The sequence below is a fragment of the Pithys albifrons genome, chromosome 5, assembly GCF_047495875.1.
Source record: "Pithys albifrons albifrons isolate INPA30051 chromosome 5, PitAlb_v1, whole genome shotgun sequence".
Classification (NCBI taxonomy): domain Eukaryota; kingdom Metazoa; phylum Chordata; class Aves; order Passeriformes; family Thamnophilidae; genus Pithys; species Pithys albifrons.
The window spans coordinates 46,028,457-46,046,543 of record NC_092462.1 but is presented as its reverse complement, the minus strand read 5'-3'; the positions used below and the strand labels follow the sequence as shown (position 1 = coordinate 46,046,543).

The 18,087-nt window shown below is 39.9% G+C and overlaps 1 protein-coding gene across 1 annotated transcript in view; it reads right to left on the bottom strand.

The window, feature by feature from the left end:
• SGCZ (sarcoglycan zeta) overlaps positions 1-17,632 on the bottom strand; it is a 428,612-nt gene extending 410,980 nt beyond the window's left edge. Inside the window, exon 1 of the mRNA XM_071555189.1 lies at positions 17,574-17,632. Coding sequence (XP_071411290.1) covers positions 17,574-17,612 — 39 coding nt within the window. The 5' untranslated portion in view covers positions 17,613-17,632. The remainder of the gene's footprint in view (positions 1-17,573) is intronic.
• Positions 17,633-18,087: the final 455 nt, after the last annotated feature.

The following is an 18,087-nucleotide window of genomic DNA, read 5'->3' as shown; positions in this document are numbered from 1 at the left end:
CTCACAGTTGAAAATTATAAGATTTTATACATTGCATTCATTTTTCTTCTCAATCTCTTATTTATTTATCTTTATGAAGATTACCTATATACTACAGAACTTAAAGGTCACAAAAGCAATCCTGAATGTTCCGTCAGACAAGAAACATAACATTTATTTAGCTAAAGTCTAACAATAATTATGTAGCGAGTTGTAGCAATGCCTCATTTTTCAAACAAAAAAAAAAGCTGTCCTTCTTGCTAAAAAAATAAATTATTTTTTTGTAAAAACAGAAAGTGAGCCTCTTCACTTGTGCCCCTGAGAATGCTGATTTCTCTTCAGATCAGTTCAATGGTCCAGATAATAAATGAATAAAAAACTCACTACTGTGCATATGTTTAATTAGGGAATATATTACAACTCCTAAATTATATTTTCAGGTAGTAAATGTAATGCTCTGGATTTCTGCCCAGAATACTATTACCATTTGAAAATACTTTTTATTAGCTCCTAGAAGGACAAGAGGGTTGATTTTCCAAACAAAATATGTTAACCCTTTTTGACTAAGGAATATCCTACAAATCTATTTTAATTTAAAACTTTATACAACTGAATTGCTGTGAAAAAGTCAGCAAGAAGTTCAGGCTCACAACAGATTCAATTAAAGTCAAGACATAGATGTAATTTGGATCCTATACATATGCACCTGTGAAAGATTCTATAGGACATAGCTCATTTTGGGATGGCTGCACTACTTTCAGAAATGCAGTACATCTTTTCCACAAAACATTGCACAAAATAAAAAGTGAGAAAATTAATTACTCTGCATGTATATACTAAAAACTCTGCAGCACATTTGAAAATGTGCTTACAACATTTGCAAACATTGGGTCATTTTGTTAATGGGGACTTTGATATCACTACATTTTTCCAGATATTTAATGTCTTAAAGAATAATTGGATTATTCTCAATGTCACAGGTTTACTTCACCCATTTACCTTATTTACTCATATTAAACTAGTAACATAAATTAGACTAAAGCATAATTTATGACTGCCTTAGGCATAGCATTTTGAAAGGCATTCAGTTTCAACATGTAAACATCAAGGGACTTACAATTCATCTCTTTCCTGGCAAGTTTACTGCAGCAGCTAATCATGCTCCTTTTTACATATTTGTGTACCTGATGGGGATATGCACATGCCCTGAACACCCATTATTATGCCCTTCTCCACGGAAATGAAGTCCTTTAATATGCTGACCTTATGCTGCATTCTATCAAGTCAAGTCTAGTTTGTTTGTTTGTTAAATTAAACATGCCAAGCTCATTCAGACTTTCACTGGGGAGTATTTTTGATGATGCTCCTATTTCAAGGTACTTGAGCTAGTGCAGGCATTAGAAAGAGTGGTGTTTGTTTATTTAGGAGCACAAAAACAGCCACGACAGATCAGACAAATAATGGATCATTGTAGGAAGATATTTGGAGACACCAAATAAAGACAGGACAAGTATTTAGGGATATTTTCATCAATTTCCATTCCTGAAGAAGTATCTATGTTGTCTTATTCATTACTCCTTATGTGAGGATTTTCCTGCTTAAAGGTTTTTTAAAACTTTTGCTAAAGGACCTAACTGACAGTATTTCAAATGGGCACGACAGACCTTTGAGAGCCACCTCTGGTTGCCTTACTCAGCATTGCAACTCACCAGATAAACAGACCTTGAATGGCAAATTCTTGTGTTGTGGCACTTCTCTGAACCATCCCGTCTTCCAGCTCTCTCCTGCAGATGTGAGCCTTGAAACAGCATGTGGTGTCCCTTCCCTCCCACACCAACACAGTACCATCTAACCTATGCATGGAGCTCATTGGGCTGGGGAAGCATTTTAAGTACAGCAAATTTCTCTTGAAATATATAGGTGAAAACTGTGTGATGAATTACAATGGAATAAAGGATGATTTGCACATGGTTAGAAATACATACGCAGGTTACTAATGATACTGCTGTCACCCAACAGTATGGTTATTACAGAGCTGTTCAAAAACTTTCATAGAATATTCCAGCACAATTATTTGAACAAAGGTGCATTATAATGCACAAATTATCTTTTTACACATAAATAAAGACTTGGAGCTAGCAGGATTATTTGGTTCCAATGTGGCTAAAATATAATTATTTCACTTGCAGAAAGATTTCTATTGTTTTTCCCATAGCTATGTGATACATTCTCAATGTCCTAGTGTGGCATCTGCATGCAGAGCACTTCTGAACAGTAATTATTGGTATAATTCTCACACTCAGTCTATATGTGTACCACAAGCATGGATGGATTCACTTGCTGAAGCAGAGCACTTGTTTTCCCTGCTGGAAATTGAGGGGGGAAGGAAACATAAAATCTCTGTTCGGTGTATTACAGACTGCAAGTGGCTCATTCCAAGAAAGAAAGAATATTTTTGATTACATGGCAGCAAAAGCTGTAACACTGCCCCTTATTTTTATGACTAGCCCACATTTTCTTCCATCCACAATAACTATTTATGAGCTGTAAAATATATGCCTGGTCTTGATTTTCTGAGCTGAAGCTGAGCTGAAGCTTAGTCTTCTGAGCTGAAGCCAGCAGCAAGGGAGAGCACATCCTCCATATTTAACAATTCCCTATCGCCTTAAGGAAGACTCAGCAACTTCCAAGAAGAGAAGCAAAAGGCTTCAAGGGCGTCAAGCCACAGAAGTGCAGCACAAGGACTGCATTTCTTTACAGATGTCATAAGGGCAACTAATATGGCGTGAGACCTCTGTCTTTTCAGCAGATCTGCTTCTGCAATGTAGAAGGAAAGGGTCTCCCAGCAGAGCTAGCTGAAGAGCCACCAGCACCACACCGGTGGGAGAGACCACTGCAGAAAAGCCAGGACTGCCCTCCAACACCTCCCCTGAAGCATGGGTCAGTCTGCCTGGCACTGCTGCTGAGCAGGAGGTGGGTGGATAGCCAAGCCCTCTGCCTCTTCAGGAAAATACTGGCCAAGAAAAGATTCAATCAAAATATCCTAGCTGTGATTTTTGGCTACAGCAGTTACTAAAAACTAAGGTGTTCCTTGCCCGTTATTTTTGAGATCTTTGAATTTTTATGCCTATTGTCTTTGTTCTTCTGTTCTCAATACAAAATGCCCATTACTACATACACACACACAGCCCTGCTAAACAATGCCCTGGTTCTGTGTGTTGATTGAATGAAGTTCTGCTGTCATTACCGAGGGTGCATAGTAAAGAAAGCCACTAGACAACAAGATCAATGAACATAAATCTGGTATCTACCTCACTACTCATGATATAGGAAAATTTTTCCTGCCTACTTCTCTGAGTATTTCTTCTATTAAAAACATTCACAATACAGGGCTCATCTTTTTAAGTATTAATTATTAAATATTAATCTAAAAATGTCAGCAAATATTTCCTCATTTGACTGAAATTACTGAGGTTGTTCTGATGAGTGCTTATGAAATCAGATCCAAACCAACAGCGACTAATGCTACAATAGCACACCTCTTGCTGCACTGTGGTCGAAAGGAAATTTAAAAACTGCAAATGAGAAAAAAAGAAAAATAAAGTCCTATAAAAGCTGCACACACATATGGTCTTATATGTACATATATACACTTCTTAATACATATACTACTTAGAAAATGATTGAATAATTATATTTAGAGGAAAGCAGAGTCCAAAGAGAAAGATGGCTTTTGTTCAGCTAATACAGTACACTACATCAGCAAACTGGACAGCAAGAAAACCTTTGTCTTAGGCAAGTTCTTCAGAAAACTACTGAAAGATGACAAAACTAACTCAGAAGAGGTATGGCAACAAAAAGCAATGGAAAAAAAATTAACAGAATCAAAATTTTGTATTAACTTTATTATGTTCTGTCCTCCTTATCCATATCAGCTGCAAGCTATTAGAGGATTTTCCTGCTTAAGTATTTGGAATATAGAACATGCTATTCCTTTTAACTGTGAAGATAAAGCAGACGTACCATCCAGATCTTGCTTTTTTATTTAGAAAAAAACAGGAAACAAAAGTATTTCACAGAAGAAAATGTTAAATTTCTTTAAAATGTGATTAAATGTATTAGTTTTTATGTCAATTTCTGTAGCAAAGAAACCTTAGAGGTGGAGGGACTCGGACAGAAAGCAGGCAAGACAGACACTGATTTAGAGGCACATCTCTTACTGTAACCTCTTTCACAGCAGCAGCATGGTCCATCTGACTGTCACTTCAGATGAGTCTGCTTATTTCATACTGCTTCTTCAGGAAGAGATACAGGTATGTGTACACATATTCCATAGATGAAAGAACTGGAGGAAGAACCTTAACCTTGTATCCACAACATACCTTTGTGGTTATGAGCTGGTCATGTGTGCTCAAAGCCCAAAGTACCAACCACATCCTGGGCTGCATCAGAAGCACGGCCAGCAGGTTGTTTACTCCACTCTTGTGAGACTTCATGTGGAGGTCTAGGGTCCCCAGCACAGGAAGGGCATCAGCCTTCCTGTTGGAGCAGGTACAGAGGAGGGCTGTGGAGATGATCAAAGGCCTGAAGGACAAGGATGGGACAGCTGGAGTTGTTCAGCCTGGGGAAGAGAAGGCTTGAGGGAGACCTTATTGTGTTCTTTCGGTACTTAAAGGGGGCCTATAAGAAACGTGGACAAGGAGTAAACTAAAAGAGGGTAGATTCAGACTAGAGATACAATAAGGAAGAAGTCTTTTACAATGAGGGTGACAAAACACTGAAACAGGTTGCCCAGAGAGGTGGCAGATGCCCCATCCCTGGAAACGTTCAAGATCAGGTTGCATGGGGCCCTGAGCAGCCTCGTCCAGTTGAAGATGTCTTTGCTCTTTGCAGAAGGGTTGGACTAGATGACCGGTAAAGGTTCCTTCCAATCCAAACTATTCTATGATTTTACAATTCTGTTACATGGTATTTTGTAACCAACTATTTTTCTTCACTGATATTTTGCTGCAGTATAAGTTACTTGGCCTAGCTAGTGATAGCCTTTCAAAAATGACTATTCAGAAAGGTTTCAAGACTAGTGGCCTTGATAAGACCAGAACTTGCCTCTATTCATTATGCTCTAAATCACGTCTAAAATCAGGTTTGCTTCTTTCCCAGAATCAATGGGTAATTATACTATTACCCATAAATCATATTCTTCCATGTGACTTAAAAGGACCAGAGATATTTTCTTTCTGAGCCTGACAGTCAAAGCAGATGTCTAGGAAATAATCATTTTTTTTCAATTACCCTGTGATCACGAACCAGCCTATGTAGATATTTATATAATAAATCAAATCACAGCATATTCAAACTATAAGTTGTAACTAAGTGTGTCAATTGAAAATGGCTTCCTCCGTGCACCATTGGCACTGGGTTCCATGAGACACAAAAATACCCTTGGAGCTCATAATAGACAATTAAAAAAAAAAAGTTAAATTCCATAATTTTTTTTACTTCACACAGCCTTGCTAAAATTGTTAGCATTTGGTCAGAAACATTCATTTAGTCAGAAGCCAGGACAGTGTTCCCAAAAGCACTGAGATGGCTTTACTGATATCTCTGTATTTTGCTTTACACTGCGCCCTTAGCCACTTTAAATGCTACAGGCTATCAGTTCTGATACTGCAAAATGTAAAAATGGGAAATGGGCCCACCTTCCTACCTCTCAGGCCACAGTCAACAGACATTGGCTGAGCTGACATTTGCATTTTCAACTTAACAACATCCCCCTATCTCCAGACAGAGTTTTGTGAAAGAGAAGTTTTAAGTCTGGAATAGGAAGCACAAAATTCTGATTTGAAAGTTGGTTTTCTGTGTCTTATACTTCCCCTAGAAACTCTCTATATCCAGTGACCAGAAACAAGACTTACATCCTACAAAGAAATGTGTCCAAGCCTATGCTCCTGAAAAAGCAAAGGAAAGAATTCAAGATCTCACAGGTTAGAAAGAAAAAACTAAGAGCTGTAACATATGCAAACTGCATCCCTCAATGCATATTTTTAGGTGTATACTGATTGACTTGTCTCAGTGTTTAAAATTAAGCTGCCTTTAGGCAGTCAGGTCTCTTTCAAGGGCTACTGATGATGATATTATTAACTTTTGGTATTGAAATTTTGTTAGTAGTACCTGATTTATCTCAGAAAACAGCATTGCCATTTCATTCTTAGTACTGGCCTGTGAAAATTGATAGCTTTAAGGTTTTCACTTGTTTTGTTGTTTCAGAAGGTGGCAATAAAAGCGAACTACTCATCAAACTGATACAGATACAGACTGTTATGTGAGGGATGCATTACAATTTTACCACTCTTTTAAAAGGCATTATTTTAAAGGTAGATTTGTTTTAAATTAGTTATTTTAATTGGCTTTAGATTAAAACAGACTAAATTGGGCAGACTAATAATTATTCCTCCTCCTATCTCCTCTTCCCTTGAAAGGTTCACAGAAGGTATTTTTTACATAAAAAGCTGAGATTGTGTCTGTCATTAAGACCTAACTGTGATACAACTTGTACTTATATAAGGATTAGTTTTGTTGAAGTGTAGTAACAAAGACATAGATATTAATCTGAGTTCAACTTTTGGATATAGGCATCTCTTGGCTCCCCATGAGATGAACAACTGAATCCTCTGTATTCTGACTGAGGCAGTTCAGAAGATCAATAAGCAGGATTTTGCTGCCACATAGGAATATAGCATTTCCTTCCTTTTGTTCAATTCACAATCTTGTTACTTCTTCTGAGCAGGTAAACAAACATTATAGACAGTAAAATAAGGAGATGCTTGGTTCTTGAAATGTGCGGTCTAGTTTACTTTCAGCTGACAAGGTTTTATACGGGAACACATTTGACTTTTTACAAGTTTCCAACAGCAGTAAACTTTATTCCTGTTGATGGCAGAAGTGACTGCTCTGTGCAGAGTAAAACTGATTGGTTTACAAGTCTAACTCTGTTTCCTTGTTTCATGTTTTCTGCTCTAAGATTACATTTAAATCTGTTTCAGATAACTTATTTCACAAAAAACTATTTTTCCTATGTTACTGGGCTAAAAATACATGAGTGAAAACCAAGTCATTGAAAGATAAGAGAAGTTGGGCCTTTGAAAGAGATATTGAATTTTTTCATGTAGAAAACTATTTTCATAGTGAAAGTTTCAAACTTCTTTTATTTCTTATTTTAGTTTACAAGATCAGAGGAAAAAATTTAGGCACACAATAATAAAGGAAATAAGAAACAAACACACAATCATAACCCTCTGCAGCAAGCAGGCAATTGTATATTGTGTTCCAAACTTCTGCCCTTATGCCATGATTCTTGGGCCAAATCCTGGAATAATGTCAATAGTGGCAACTTGGCATACACAGAGTCTGGAAAATATCACATGCAGAAGGGTAACTTAACATTGTTACAACAGTTCTGGTTTCTGAGTGGTGAACCAACTTAAGATGCTCCAGCTACCAGCTGCCCACTACCAGCTCTTCCAACAGAGCTTACTAATGCTGCACTACTGCTGTAGTCAGCTGTAGTTTACTTTGGATCTTGGTCTGAAAGTGTTCATGTCCCCTAAAATTAAAATTTATAGCACTTTACCATTGCTAGGAAAATTGTGCACTCACACCACGGAACTGGCTGCCAGGTCAGGGAAGGATGAGAGAACTGTGCACAGAACTGTGTTGAACTGACTTGGGTAAGACAACGGAAGGCACCTTCATTTGGCTCATGTTGTGCTACCGGCTTTATCAGGGAGAAGTCACAAGAAGACACACAAAGTATTTACATATCAATGCTATAGAATATTTTGCTATTGTTACCAATTATTAAAGAAATACATAATCTTAAATGTAAATGAGTCCATGCATATAGACAAAGACGTGATGAGTCATTGAAATTGCAATTCAACTAGACTTCTATTTTAAAAGAAGAATCACAGTATCATTGTAAGAAAAATGTAAGTCTATTTATTTTAGTAGTTGTAAGAGCATACCTAGTCTCCACAGATAGGAACAATATTGATACCTGTGATTGCTAGTCTCTGGAAGTACTATTAGTTCTTTATTAAAGTATGAGGTGGCAAAAAAGTTATTTGGCATTACAAGAAACAGAAAAGTACACCTGTTCAACAGAAGAAGACAGGTTTTCTCTAAATAATATCCAGCGAAAGCTAAGTGAAATGGGTCTCATTTTTTTTTCGTATGATTTAGGGCAAATTTGCATTGCCCAGGAGCTCAAGTTTTGATCCTATATTTAGAACAGAAAATTATAAAACATATGGCATACCAATTCACTAGTAACATTCCATTGGGACAGTAAGACAGTAGGCTGTCTTAACACCATCCAACTCATACCAACAATAGCAGCATCACCTGCTTTCATAGGTTCTCAGATTTTTCTGGTTCCAACACCTCCTGTGCAAGCCCATGTGGACTTACTAAAAATTTTCTGAGTAGTCATTTGAGTTTTCTAACACCTCAAAAAATAAATTTGACTCATTTTTTTAGGTGCATTAAATGTTGCACATGCCACAGACACTTTACTGCATGGTAATGTTAGCACAAAACACGATTATCCTATATTTTTAAAATTACAAAAGATAGTTCTAAATCTGTGAATAGTTAAGATACATCAGTGAGGCATCAGCAACAGGGCAGACAGCAATACAGCCATTTTCATTGTTTGCCACCAGCTCAGCACACCATGACTATGCTGACATTTCTTATTGCACATCTCAGCCTTCCATTTCAACTTCAAATCATTACATTCCATTCGGCTATTCTAAAACTGCACTGGCAAGCTCTGCATGTCTGTTACAAAATAATAGCACTGTAGTCTGATGCAGCAGCATATGCCCAAAACCAAAATGAATTTTACTCAATATAATCTATAATTCTTAACATATCAGGTACTAGGCTTCAGCACAGATCTCCTAGTGCTCCATCTCTGCTCAGCTCATCATGCTGCAGTTTTCTGCCTACTAGGTAGATTCATTCATTGATCAAGGCTTACAAAAGTGTAAGTTCAATAGGACAGACGGCACCTCAGCAAAGGGTGCCCTTCTGTTATATGCCTTTCAGCAGTTGATGGAAATTTTATCATAAGACGCAGAGATACCACTCACATACACATAATTTTATTAAGCAATAGAACAAGTGGTCTCGCTAGACTGAGTAGATGACATATTTACATGAACAGTGAATATTATCTACCTTATCTAAATTAATACTGAACAAAATAGGGAGCTTAACTAGGGAGAGGTCTCTTCTGGGCAAATAGATCATTTTCCAATCACATACTCACTTGCATCTTATAATGAGCTGGGGGAGAAATGAAGGAAGATATGAGATCAGTTCTAAATATAGTAACTCACTCCTTTGAAAACAAGTTATACTTAGAGAAATGACAATGTCAATACCAGTATTGGGGAAACAGCACACTCTAACTAACTTGTTAGTCTCTGAAGAATGATATGCTTCTGCCAGCTTTTTCAGGAAAATCTAATAAAACATTGATGAAATGGAAGAATAATTTTCCCTGCATGAAGATTAAGTGGGAACATGAGCCCATACAACAGACAGGTTTTGCATTCATCTCATGTCTGCTCAACTGCAGAAGTCATTGGGAAATGGCACATAGAATATTTCCAAGTTGATGTGTATCTGAAATAGTAGATGTCAACTCGAGTCCTACAGGAAATGACAGTCAATATCAGCTTGTTGCTAGCTATTTTTGCAACCACCTGTAAAGTTTGACACAGCTAGACGGTCTTCTGTTAGGACTAAATCCTATAGTTTCAGAAGAAATAAAAGGGGAGATAATTATTACCAGTAAATTTACATATCAGGTAGAGTATCTAAATGGATAATTACACACAAACCTGTGTTGCTGGTCCCTTCAGAGGGAACTGAGGTTCTGATAAAGAGTATAAGATTAAAATTAAGGGTAGATGTCTTAGGTACCCCACAAACTGGAGTAACTCAGCTGAGTGATTTCTACAGAGTATTTAGCATCTGTTGTTGATGACTCAGGAAAAACAAAACACAGACGGATGTTGATCACAACTTTCATTTTTGTCTTTTTTGCCTGAACACTTCTAAACTTCTGAGAGGATTATGATTTTGTGTTGTTTTGAAGAAGTGGATTTTCAGAGTGTCTCCTAGTTTGTACTTATTAAGAGCTAATTTTCAAACTATTGAAACTATTCGAACTATAAGTTTCAGCTTTAAGGCTAAGTACTCTTCTTGAAAAAATTCCAGTCTCTTTGTAATGCATTCTGAAACCCTCTCTGCCGTTTATTGAGGCAGAGATCATTCAACTTCCCTCCTCACACATATATTACATGGTGAAAGGGATTTACAACAGCGAGCCTGCTCAGCAGGGAGACTCCTGAATTGGCCAAGACAAATTGCCAAAAAATGTAAAAAAATAATAAGAAGAAAAAAAGACTGAAATCTTACATGTTTCCTGAAGCCTTGCAACCCTAACAGAAGTTTCTCTACTGACTGCAATTCACATTCTTAAATGTTCTACTGAACTCTGATGACCAAGCAATTACTTTGAAGACAGAAAATTGGCTCAATCTGTTCTTCAAAATAGAAACAATGCCTCCAAGTTGTGCTATTGTCTCATTTGTTTCAAATATATGTAGTTTAAGCTAATAGTAAAAAGATCATATTAAAGGGAAGACCCAGGTAATTTTTATCTCATTTGGCCACTCATCAAGTGAAAGCCATTGGGGTCACTAATGTGTGCTGAACTCATGTTTGCAAAGAAATCACTCTTGAGCACCATTATTAGATTTCAGTCCTCAAGACAATTCAATATATATGGTGGATGAATATCAATACCCCTAAGCAGGATAAATCCTAAAATAATCCTTTCAGTTTAGATGGGAAATATGCAAGCAAATGTGTTAGTCATTAGTGTGATGTGCCTAAGCAGCATTACTGCAAATGCTTGGTGCCTGGTGGGTGAAGTGGTGTTTTGGTGGATTCCTCTCCAGGACAGAGCTCCTGTTGCACTGTAGGACACTTTCTTGTAGCAGCTCCTAAAGGTAAATAAAGAATGTTCCTGGAAAACACAGGACTTGGAGATCTCATAGTGAGCCTTTTAACATCTTGATTACTTATAAAGGTACTTAGAAAAAAAACATGTTTTAGCCCGAGCCTCAGGAAAGGCAGAGTGGAGCCAGTCCTGGTCCTTACCAGCATACAGCAGGCAAGCTCAATGTGCCACAGCTAGGCACCTTTCTGAATTCAGATTTAACACCTTTCCAATATCTGGCTTTAAATTAAAGGTGATATAAAAGACTTTAAATCTGAAGCACAGATTCTGATGCTTAATTCAACTGGCTCTCTTCCTCTTTATTATAGGTAACACATGAAATTTTATATTGCCTTTCAACCTTTATCATCTCTGTTGATCTGTGTGTAGAAACATATTAGCTTATAAAGCAGAAAAGTGTCTACTCATTTTTTTTTCTTTTAGTTTTTTTATGTATGTTGGCAATTTGTTAAATGCAAGCCTAAGTTAAACATTAAACCTTCCTGTAACACAGTTCATTTACTTGTCTTCAACTAGTTAAAGGGCAGAACCGCTTACAGAGTGCTCTGTGCATGTGGAGTAGCTTTAACTAGAAATAATGTAATTTATTATTACTGATTAACTTGATTTGGAAAGAATGCTATGTGTAATTTCAGTGGTTTATGGCATTTTTTTCTCAACTACACGTCCCAATATACATGAGCAACTGCATTGCTGGTATTCAAGATGAAATTACAATGTTTTTCCCCTTTCTTGAATCCAACTCAAAATAACTTATGAACAAGTTTGAGCTACATTACCAAGAAATAGAAGGATCATCAACACTGATCCTGAAGAGTGAAAATAACAAAAATGCCTGTGTGGATCTGATCCAACAATCTGCCCTTTCTACCATAATCATGGTACAAAGAACAATGCATTTAGAAAGCACAAATTAAAATTCATTCTGTTTTTATGTGTTACCATTAAATGTACACAATTACCTTAATACAAACTGGAAAGGATGTGATTTTTCAGTAGTGTCAGACTCCATTCACTAACATAATTTATCTGTTCAAGAGTTGTAGGAGCAGGAAGGTGGAACTTATAAATTCCAGACCATGCCACCCACTTGAACTGAAGAGGACTGCTAAAAGAGAGAAATATGGCTAAAGGCCAGATTTTTATGCCTGAGGCATTCTACTGCTTGCAACACTGATTTTTAGGCATATCACTGATATGCTTCTGCTGATGTGACTGCATGAGTCAACTAAGTATTGCTAATTTTAAATTACAGAAAGATACTCTGTCCTCGTATAGTAGTTTTCAAGCAGTGCAAATACACAGGGTTTATATCACAAAATCCTCCTTAATGTGTTATCTAGAGGTGTAAGAAGGCAGGTACAGAAAGAACACTTTTCATTAAAGATGCTGAACATTAAAAGCTTGCTTTGACTTGCTCCGTACCTCCGTAAATCTGGCCTTGTGTGATTAGCTGCAGTAATACTTCTGGGAATAAAGCTTCACATTTTGTGTCTCTCACTGTTGTGACTTAGCCAACAGTCATTCCTTCCTGTGACAAGCAACAAAACTCAATGCTTGTTGTGAGCTACCTCGCAACATCTTTCTTCACATAAAGTGTTTTGTTGTGGATCAAAGAGTTAACGTGTAGTGTCTTAGAATTCACAGAGGATCTGATGTTTTAGTAGATAAACGTGTCTTCATTCTTGGACTGTTAAGTAATTCTGGCTTTACAATGCATTATACATGGCTGCAGTCAAAAGTACAAGAGGGCGTTAAGTAGCTTTCTCTAAGATCTTTAAATACACATTTCAAAATAAAGGCAATAGTATCATTCCCATGTTCTCCAGGTCTCTTTTGAAGGAGAGAAGAAAATGACAGTACCTTCCCTATGGGGAACTTCCATGTCAAAGTGAAAAAAGTGTCTATTGGTAAATCAGTGTGCCATTATTATTATTATTATTATTATTATTATTATTATTATCATCATCATCATCATCATCATCATCATCATCCATCATCATCATCATCATCATCATCATCATCCTTACCTTTATCCTTTGGAATGCTGGATCTTTAGAGGACATAGAAACAACTACACTGGACATGGATTTACAAGATTTATATAAAATACCACAAAGTGAAATGATTTCACAGGAAAAGTATCTTGTGACATTTCTGCCATAATACTTTGCAATACTTACTCCTGGCTTAATCAGGAAGCTGGAAAAGCAACATCGACCTCCAAAAGGTTAAGGGACATAATAAGAAAGCATGATTGGGATTTACAAATATGTCTTCACATTAGTGATTTATCTTTGAAACACTCTAGCATAAGTTATACATTGTCTCCAAATCTTACATTCAGACCTACAGAAACAACCCAGCTTTCAGTAGTATCCACACTGAACCTCTTCCATTTCAGGAAGAAAAAAATTGTTGCTTACCTTTACGTAAATCTCTTATATCAATAGTGCAGAATACAGTGGCAGAGGAAAACAACAATATTTATCCCAAAGTCCATGAAGAACAGGAAGAAAAACCGGTTTTTTCCCTTTTAACCAAGGCTTCAGATTTTGATGTACTTTTGATTTAAAATGTTGAGCTTAGCAAAGCTGTAATGTACAATGTCAAAAAGCTCGGCCACAGGTTAGACTGATTCTTTCCAGTGATACTACACAAATGATTTCTAAAGTGTAGAGTGAGAGCACTGCCATTGTCTTGACCTTTTTTCTATGTCTGCTGAAGAACTATATTTTATGCATAGAATTTTCTCCAGCCTCCTGGACTATGTTTAGTCTTTATACATGCTGGGAGACGAAGAGAAAATCCCACAATAGGAACACAGAAAAAAGAAATTTGCATGTATATTACTTTAAAACCATTTCAGCTTGACCTTTCATGAAGAATAGTTTAAAGGCTGAATTCTCTGACTGTGGATGCAAAGGTTAATTGCCTTTATTGTATATTGCTGATAGGGCCCTAGTAAACCATGGACATAGATAGAGAAAGGTAAGAGAGAAAAGGTTTTGAATTAAAAAAACCAATCCCTTAATATCAACACTAAATTGTTCATGTTGCAAGCAGAGACTTGAATGATTGAAGGAGCTTTCATAAGAGCATGTTGAGTGTTGTAGAGTACTATACTTTCAATTATGGAATGACTGACTTAAAACAGAAATATAACCACCTACCTAATCTCATCAAAAGTCCTTTCACACCACACCATGCACAGGAATTTTTCTAGCTCCTTCTTTAAAAAAATAAATAAATTTTTAAATTACAGAATTCCTTGGGTTATTAGTTCTCCTGTTAATTTAAACAGTGCAGTGATTTAGATGTACAAGACCCCAAAAAACCTGAACCAACTCCTTTTTTGAACTCAAGTGGTTTCCTTGTTTGAATTTCATTATCAAATATTTCACAAATACATAAATCGTATTGGAAGACTATTATCACAAAAACCTCATCCGTGACCAGTTTCATGTGGATGTTAAGTGAGTAGTTGTATATCATCAGAAAATGTAAAACTGTAAACAGACTACAAATATTCTCTCATGAACTGAATAAATAAATTCAGCTAATATTTACAAGATTCAGAAGTAGTGTTTAATGTTTTTTGCATATCAAAGTGGCCATTTCAAGATACATAAACACACTATTAAAAAACACCTTGGGATTGTAAAAAAAAATGCACACTGAACCAATGTCTTCAAGCAATAAATGCTTTCCAGGGTTTTTTTTACTCCATCATATCAATAATCTCACTACATTCAATTACAAACCAACTTTCCTCCAGAAAAGTATCCGTGTTTTATAGATTACAAGGAACACTACCGCCCACTAAGGCCATTCACAAACTGTGGTTTCTAAACAAACATAAGGGAAATTGTCATGATATACATTAGAGAAATTGTGTGTCAAAGGACATTAGCAGTAGAGACACCAAATTTGATTTGTATTAGTAAGGAAGTTGTCTCCGGGCTTGTTTTGTTGCTCACTGGCATACATTTGTCATAATGGAGGAAACGCAGTATCAAGAAAGTGTCCAGGCTGTTTTCAAAATTCTTGGCAAGTTCTACTGACGCTCTGTTACCACATTTGACAGTCTTGACACGAGCCCTCCGTGCAATGTGGTGCGGCAGAGTCCACTGGACAGCTTAGGACCTCCGTCTGCCTACTATCTGTATGCCCTGACTCTGTCTCTCTGGTGTGGCAAGGGGCTGTGTTGGCCCAGAGGAGAAGGAGCGGGACACTGAAATGACTTCAGCTTTTCTGAGACTACACAGAAATTCATTAAATTCATTAAATTTCTTTCACGACTTGCTGTGCCCAACTACAGCAAGGTCACCAGCTCGGAATCTCCTAGACCCTCAAGAGCTCTGCTCCCCATCTTGTACTCCTGCTGGTGGGAGAGGATGGACTGTTCGCCCCGGGGGGGAACCCCCAAATTTCCGGTCCGAGCCGTGCAGCCGCCTCGCACCGCGGTTTGGCACGCCAGTGGAAGCTGCTCCCGGTGCCGCGGGCTGCCGGCAGGGTCCGCACCACCCCCTGCCGGCCGGCGGGGCCGCGTCCCGCGGTCGCTCCTCATCCCGCTCCTGCCGCCGTGCCGGGCGGCGTCCAGTCGGCGCCCAAGATCCATCCCAGCAGCCATACATCAATAAAACACCAGGAAAAGGCAGGAAAAGCATCGTGCCAAAGTGGCTGGTCCCAGAGAACTGCCCAGATCCTAACAGCATCTGCAGAAATGCCTCCTTTGGAACTTCATCTCATCCTTATGAGAGGATGGGGGGGGGGGGGGGGGGGGGGGGGGGCGGGGACGGACGATGAAAGTGTCGATGCCTACTTTTCTCAGCTCTGCTACTTTGCTCAAGGTCGCTCATCCTCTACACGCTGTAACATGAGTCTAATGGCAACGCAGATGACTACGGGATTATTAGAAGCCCCTTGCTGTGCCCCAGCCCGCGCCGGCTGCCCGGCTCACAGCGGAACGTGCCTCAGACTTCACGGACAACTCATGCTAAGTGCGTAGCATAAACATATTTTCTTTAAAGACCCTTTAATTCTGTACAATAAAACGGCCTCCCTCTCTCCCCTTAATCGGAAGACTCGTCTCCTGCCTTTCCCACACAGCTGTCTCCTGTGAATCCTGGGAAAGCTGAGGCAGGAGAGAGAAGACTCCCCAGCAGCGCAGGGAAGCAGCGTTTGCGGCGTGGCAACCCTGAGAGCGCTGTGAGGATCAGCGGTTCTCAAGAACATCAATTATTTTATCGCCTTTCCCGTCCTGCGCTTCCGTCACCTCAAATACTCAAACAGCGTTACAGTGTCGGGGTGTTTTCCCTACAGGGATTTACAGCAGTTCGGAGTAAGGCTGGGGGGGTTAATCTGTTTATCATTGATGTCTTACAGGCAACTGCCCTGAAGTACTTTCAGATCTGGTTTGTAGGAGGAAGGGAGCCCTTGGCAGCACTTCAGCGCTGAGCCGTTTACCTTCCCAGAGGAGAGCTCTGGCGGCCAGAGGGGGTGTCCCGAGAATGCTGTGCATGCAGCGGGGAAGACTATTACCTTCGCCTTTCTCTCCCATCGCTTCTTCAGCGCTACCTCTGCCACCACCACGGGGAGGTGTGTGTCCCGCTTCTCCGGCTGTGCGCCCCTGCGCCCTACAATCAGTCCTGAGGGGACCCGTGCGCCCGCTGTCTCCCCTGAGCTAACCACTCTCTCTACCGCGTGTAGATGGATAGAAAGATTTATAATATTATTTGAGCCAAATTTCGCTCAAGGCCGGGGGGGGATCTGGCAGCAACTGTGGGCAGGCTTTCCATCTCCGCAAAGGAGCATGCTCAGCGCTCTTAGGCATGCTCCTTCAGCGGGGAGGGAGCCCGAGCTGGGCCGGGAGCCGGGGGGAGCAGAATCCTCACAGCTCGCACCGTCCTAATGCAAAGTTTGATTGTTCCAGCGGACCGGAGCCGGAGCCGGCCTGCGCCTTCTACCCAGCATCCCGCCGCACTGCCTCGGCTCCGCTCGGCTGTGGGAGCCAGGCGCTGCGCCGGGGGCGGGGGGTTGAGGGGAGGGAAGGGTTTCCCCCTCGCTCCCGGCGGCGAGGGGAGGAGAAAGAGGTAGAAGAGGAGATGCCCAGGGAGAATGGCTTCAGAGCCAACTTCTGCCGGGAAACCCGTTGCCGCCTCCTCGTCGCTGCCCCCAGTCCTCATGCAACACCGAGAACACAGGGGCAGTACCGTCACCACCACCATCACCACCACTATTATTAACACTATCATGACGATGTTGGGGGCCCTGCAGGCGGAGGGAAAGCCGCGCTCGGCTCTGGCAACCGCACCCCAGCGCTTCCCCTCGCCGCGGGGCGGCCGCGCCCGGCTCCGCGCCCCCCGCCCGGGCTGCGGGAGCTCCGCGCACAGTCCTGCGCGTCCCCCGGGCCTGCGGCCAGCCGGCGGAGAGAGCGGGACGGGAGGGGGGAATTCAAAACTGTCACAACGATAGCACCCGGCGGGTCACCTACCTTGAGTTCCTCCGTGTCCAGGTTTCCTGATCTGTCCATAGAGCGAAACTGAACGGAGCGGAGTGGAAACTAGGGAAGTTGAGCCAAAATAAATAAATAAATAAAAAGAGGGAAATTGAGGGGGGAAAAGGAGAAGGGAGGAATCTAGTCTCTCAGTTTCCAGCCTAAACTCAGCCTTGTCCTCCAAACCCTGGCAGCTCCCCTTAGTCTCATTCTCCGCGATCACGCCTCCACCGGTTAAAATAAATAAATAAATAAATAAATAAAATATTTCACTTTTTTTTAAAATAACTCCCTTAAGGATTAAAGCGACAGGTGATCCTTCCCTGGTGAAACAGATTCGCGTCCTCGGGCAACGGAAAGGAAAAGACAGCAAAAAAAAAAAAAAACAAATCCACTCAGTTTAAAGATTTTTTTTTTCTTCTGCAATAAGCTCAAAAACCGGCGAATCGCTGCATACCGAGAAAAAATCCTGCTTCCCTGGACAGCATCATGCAGCAAATTTCAAGCAAAT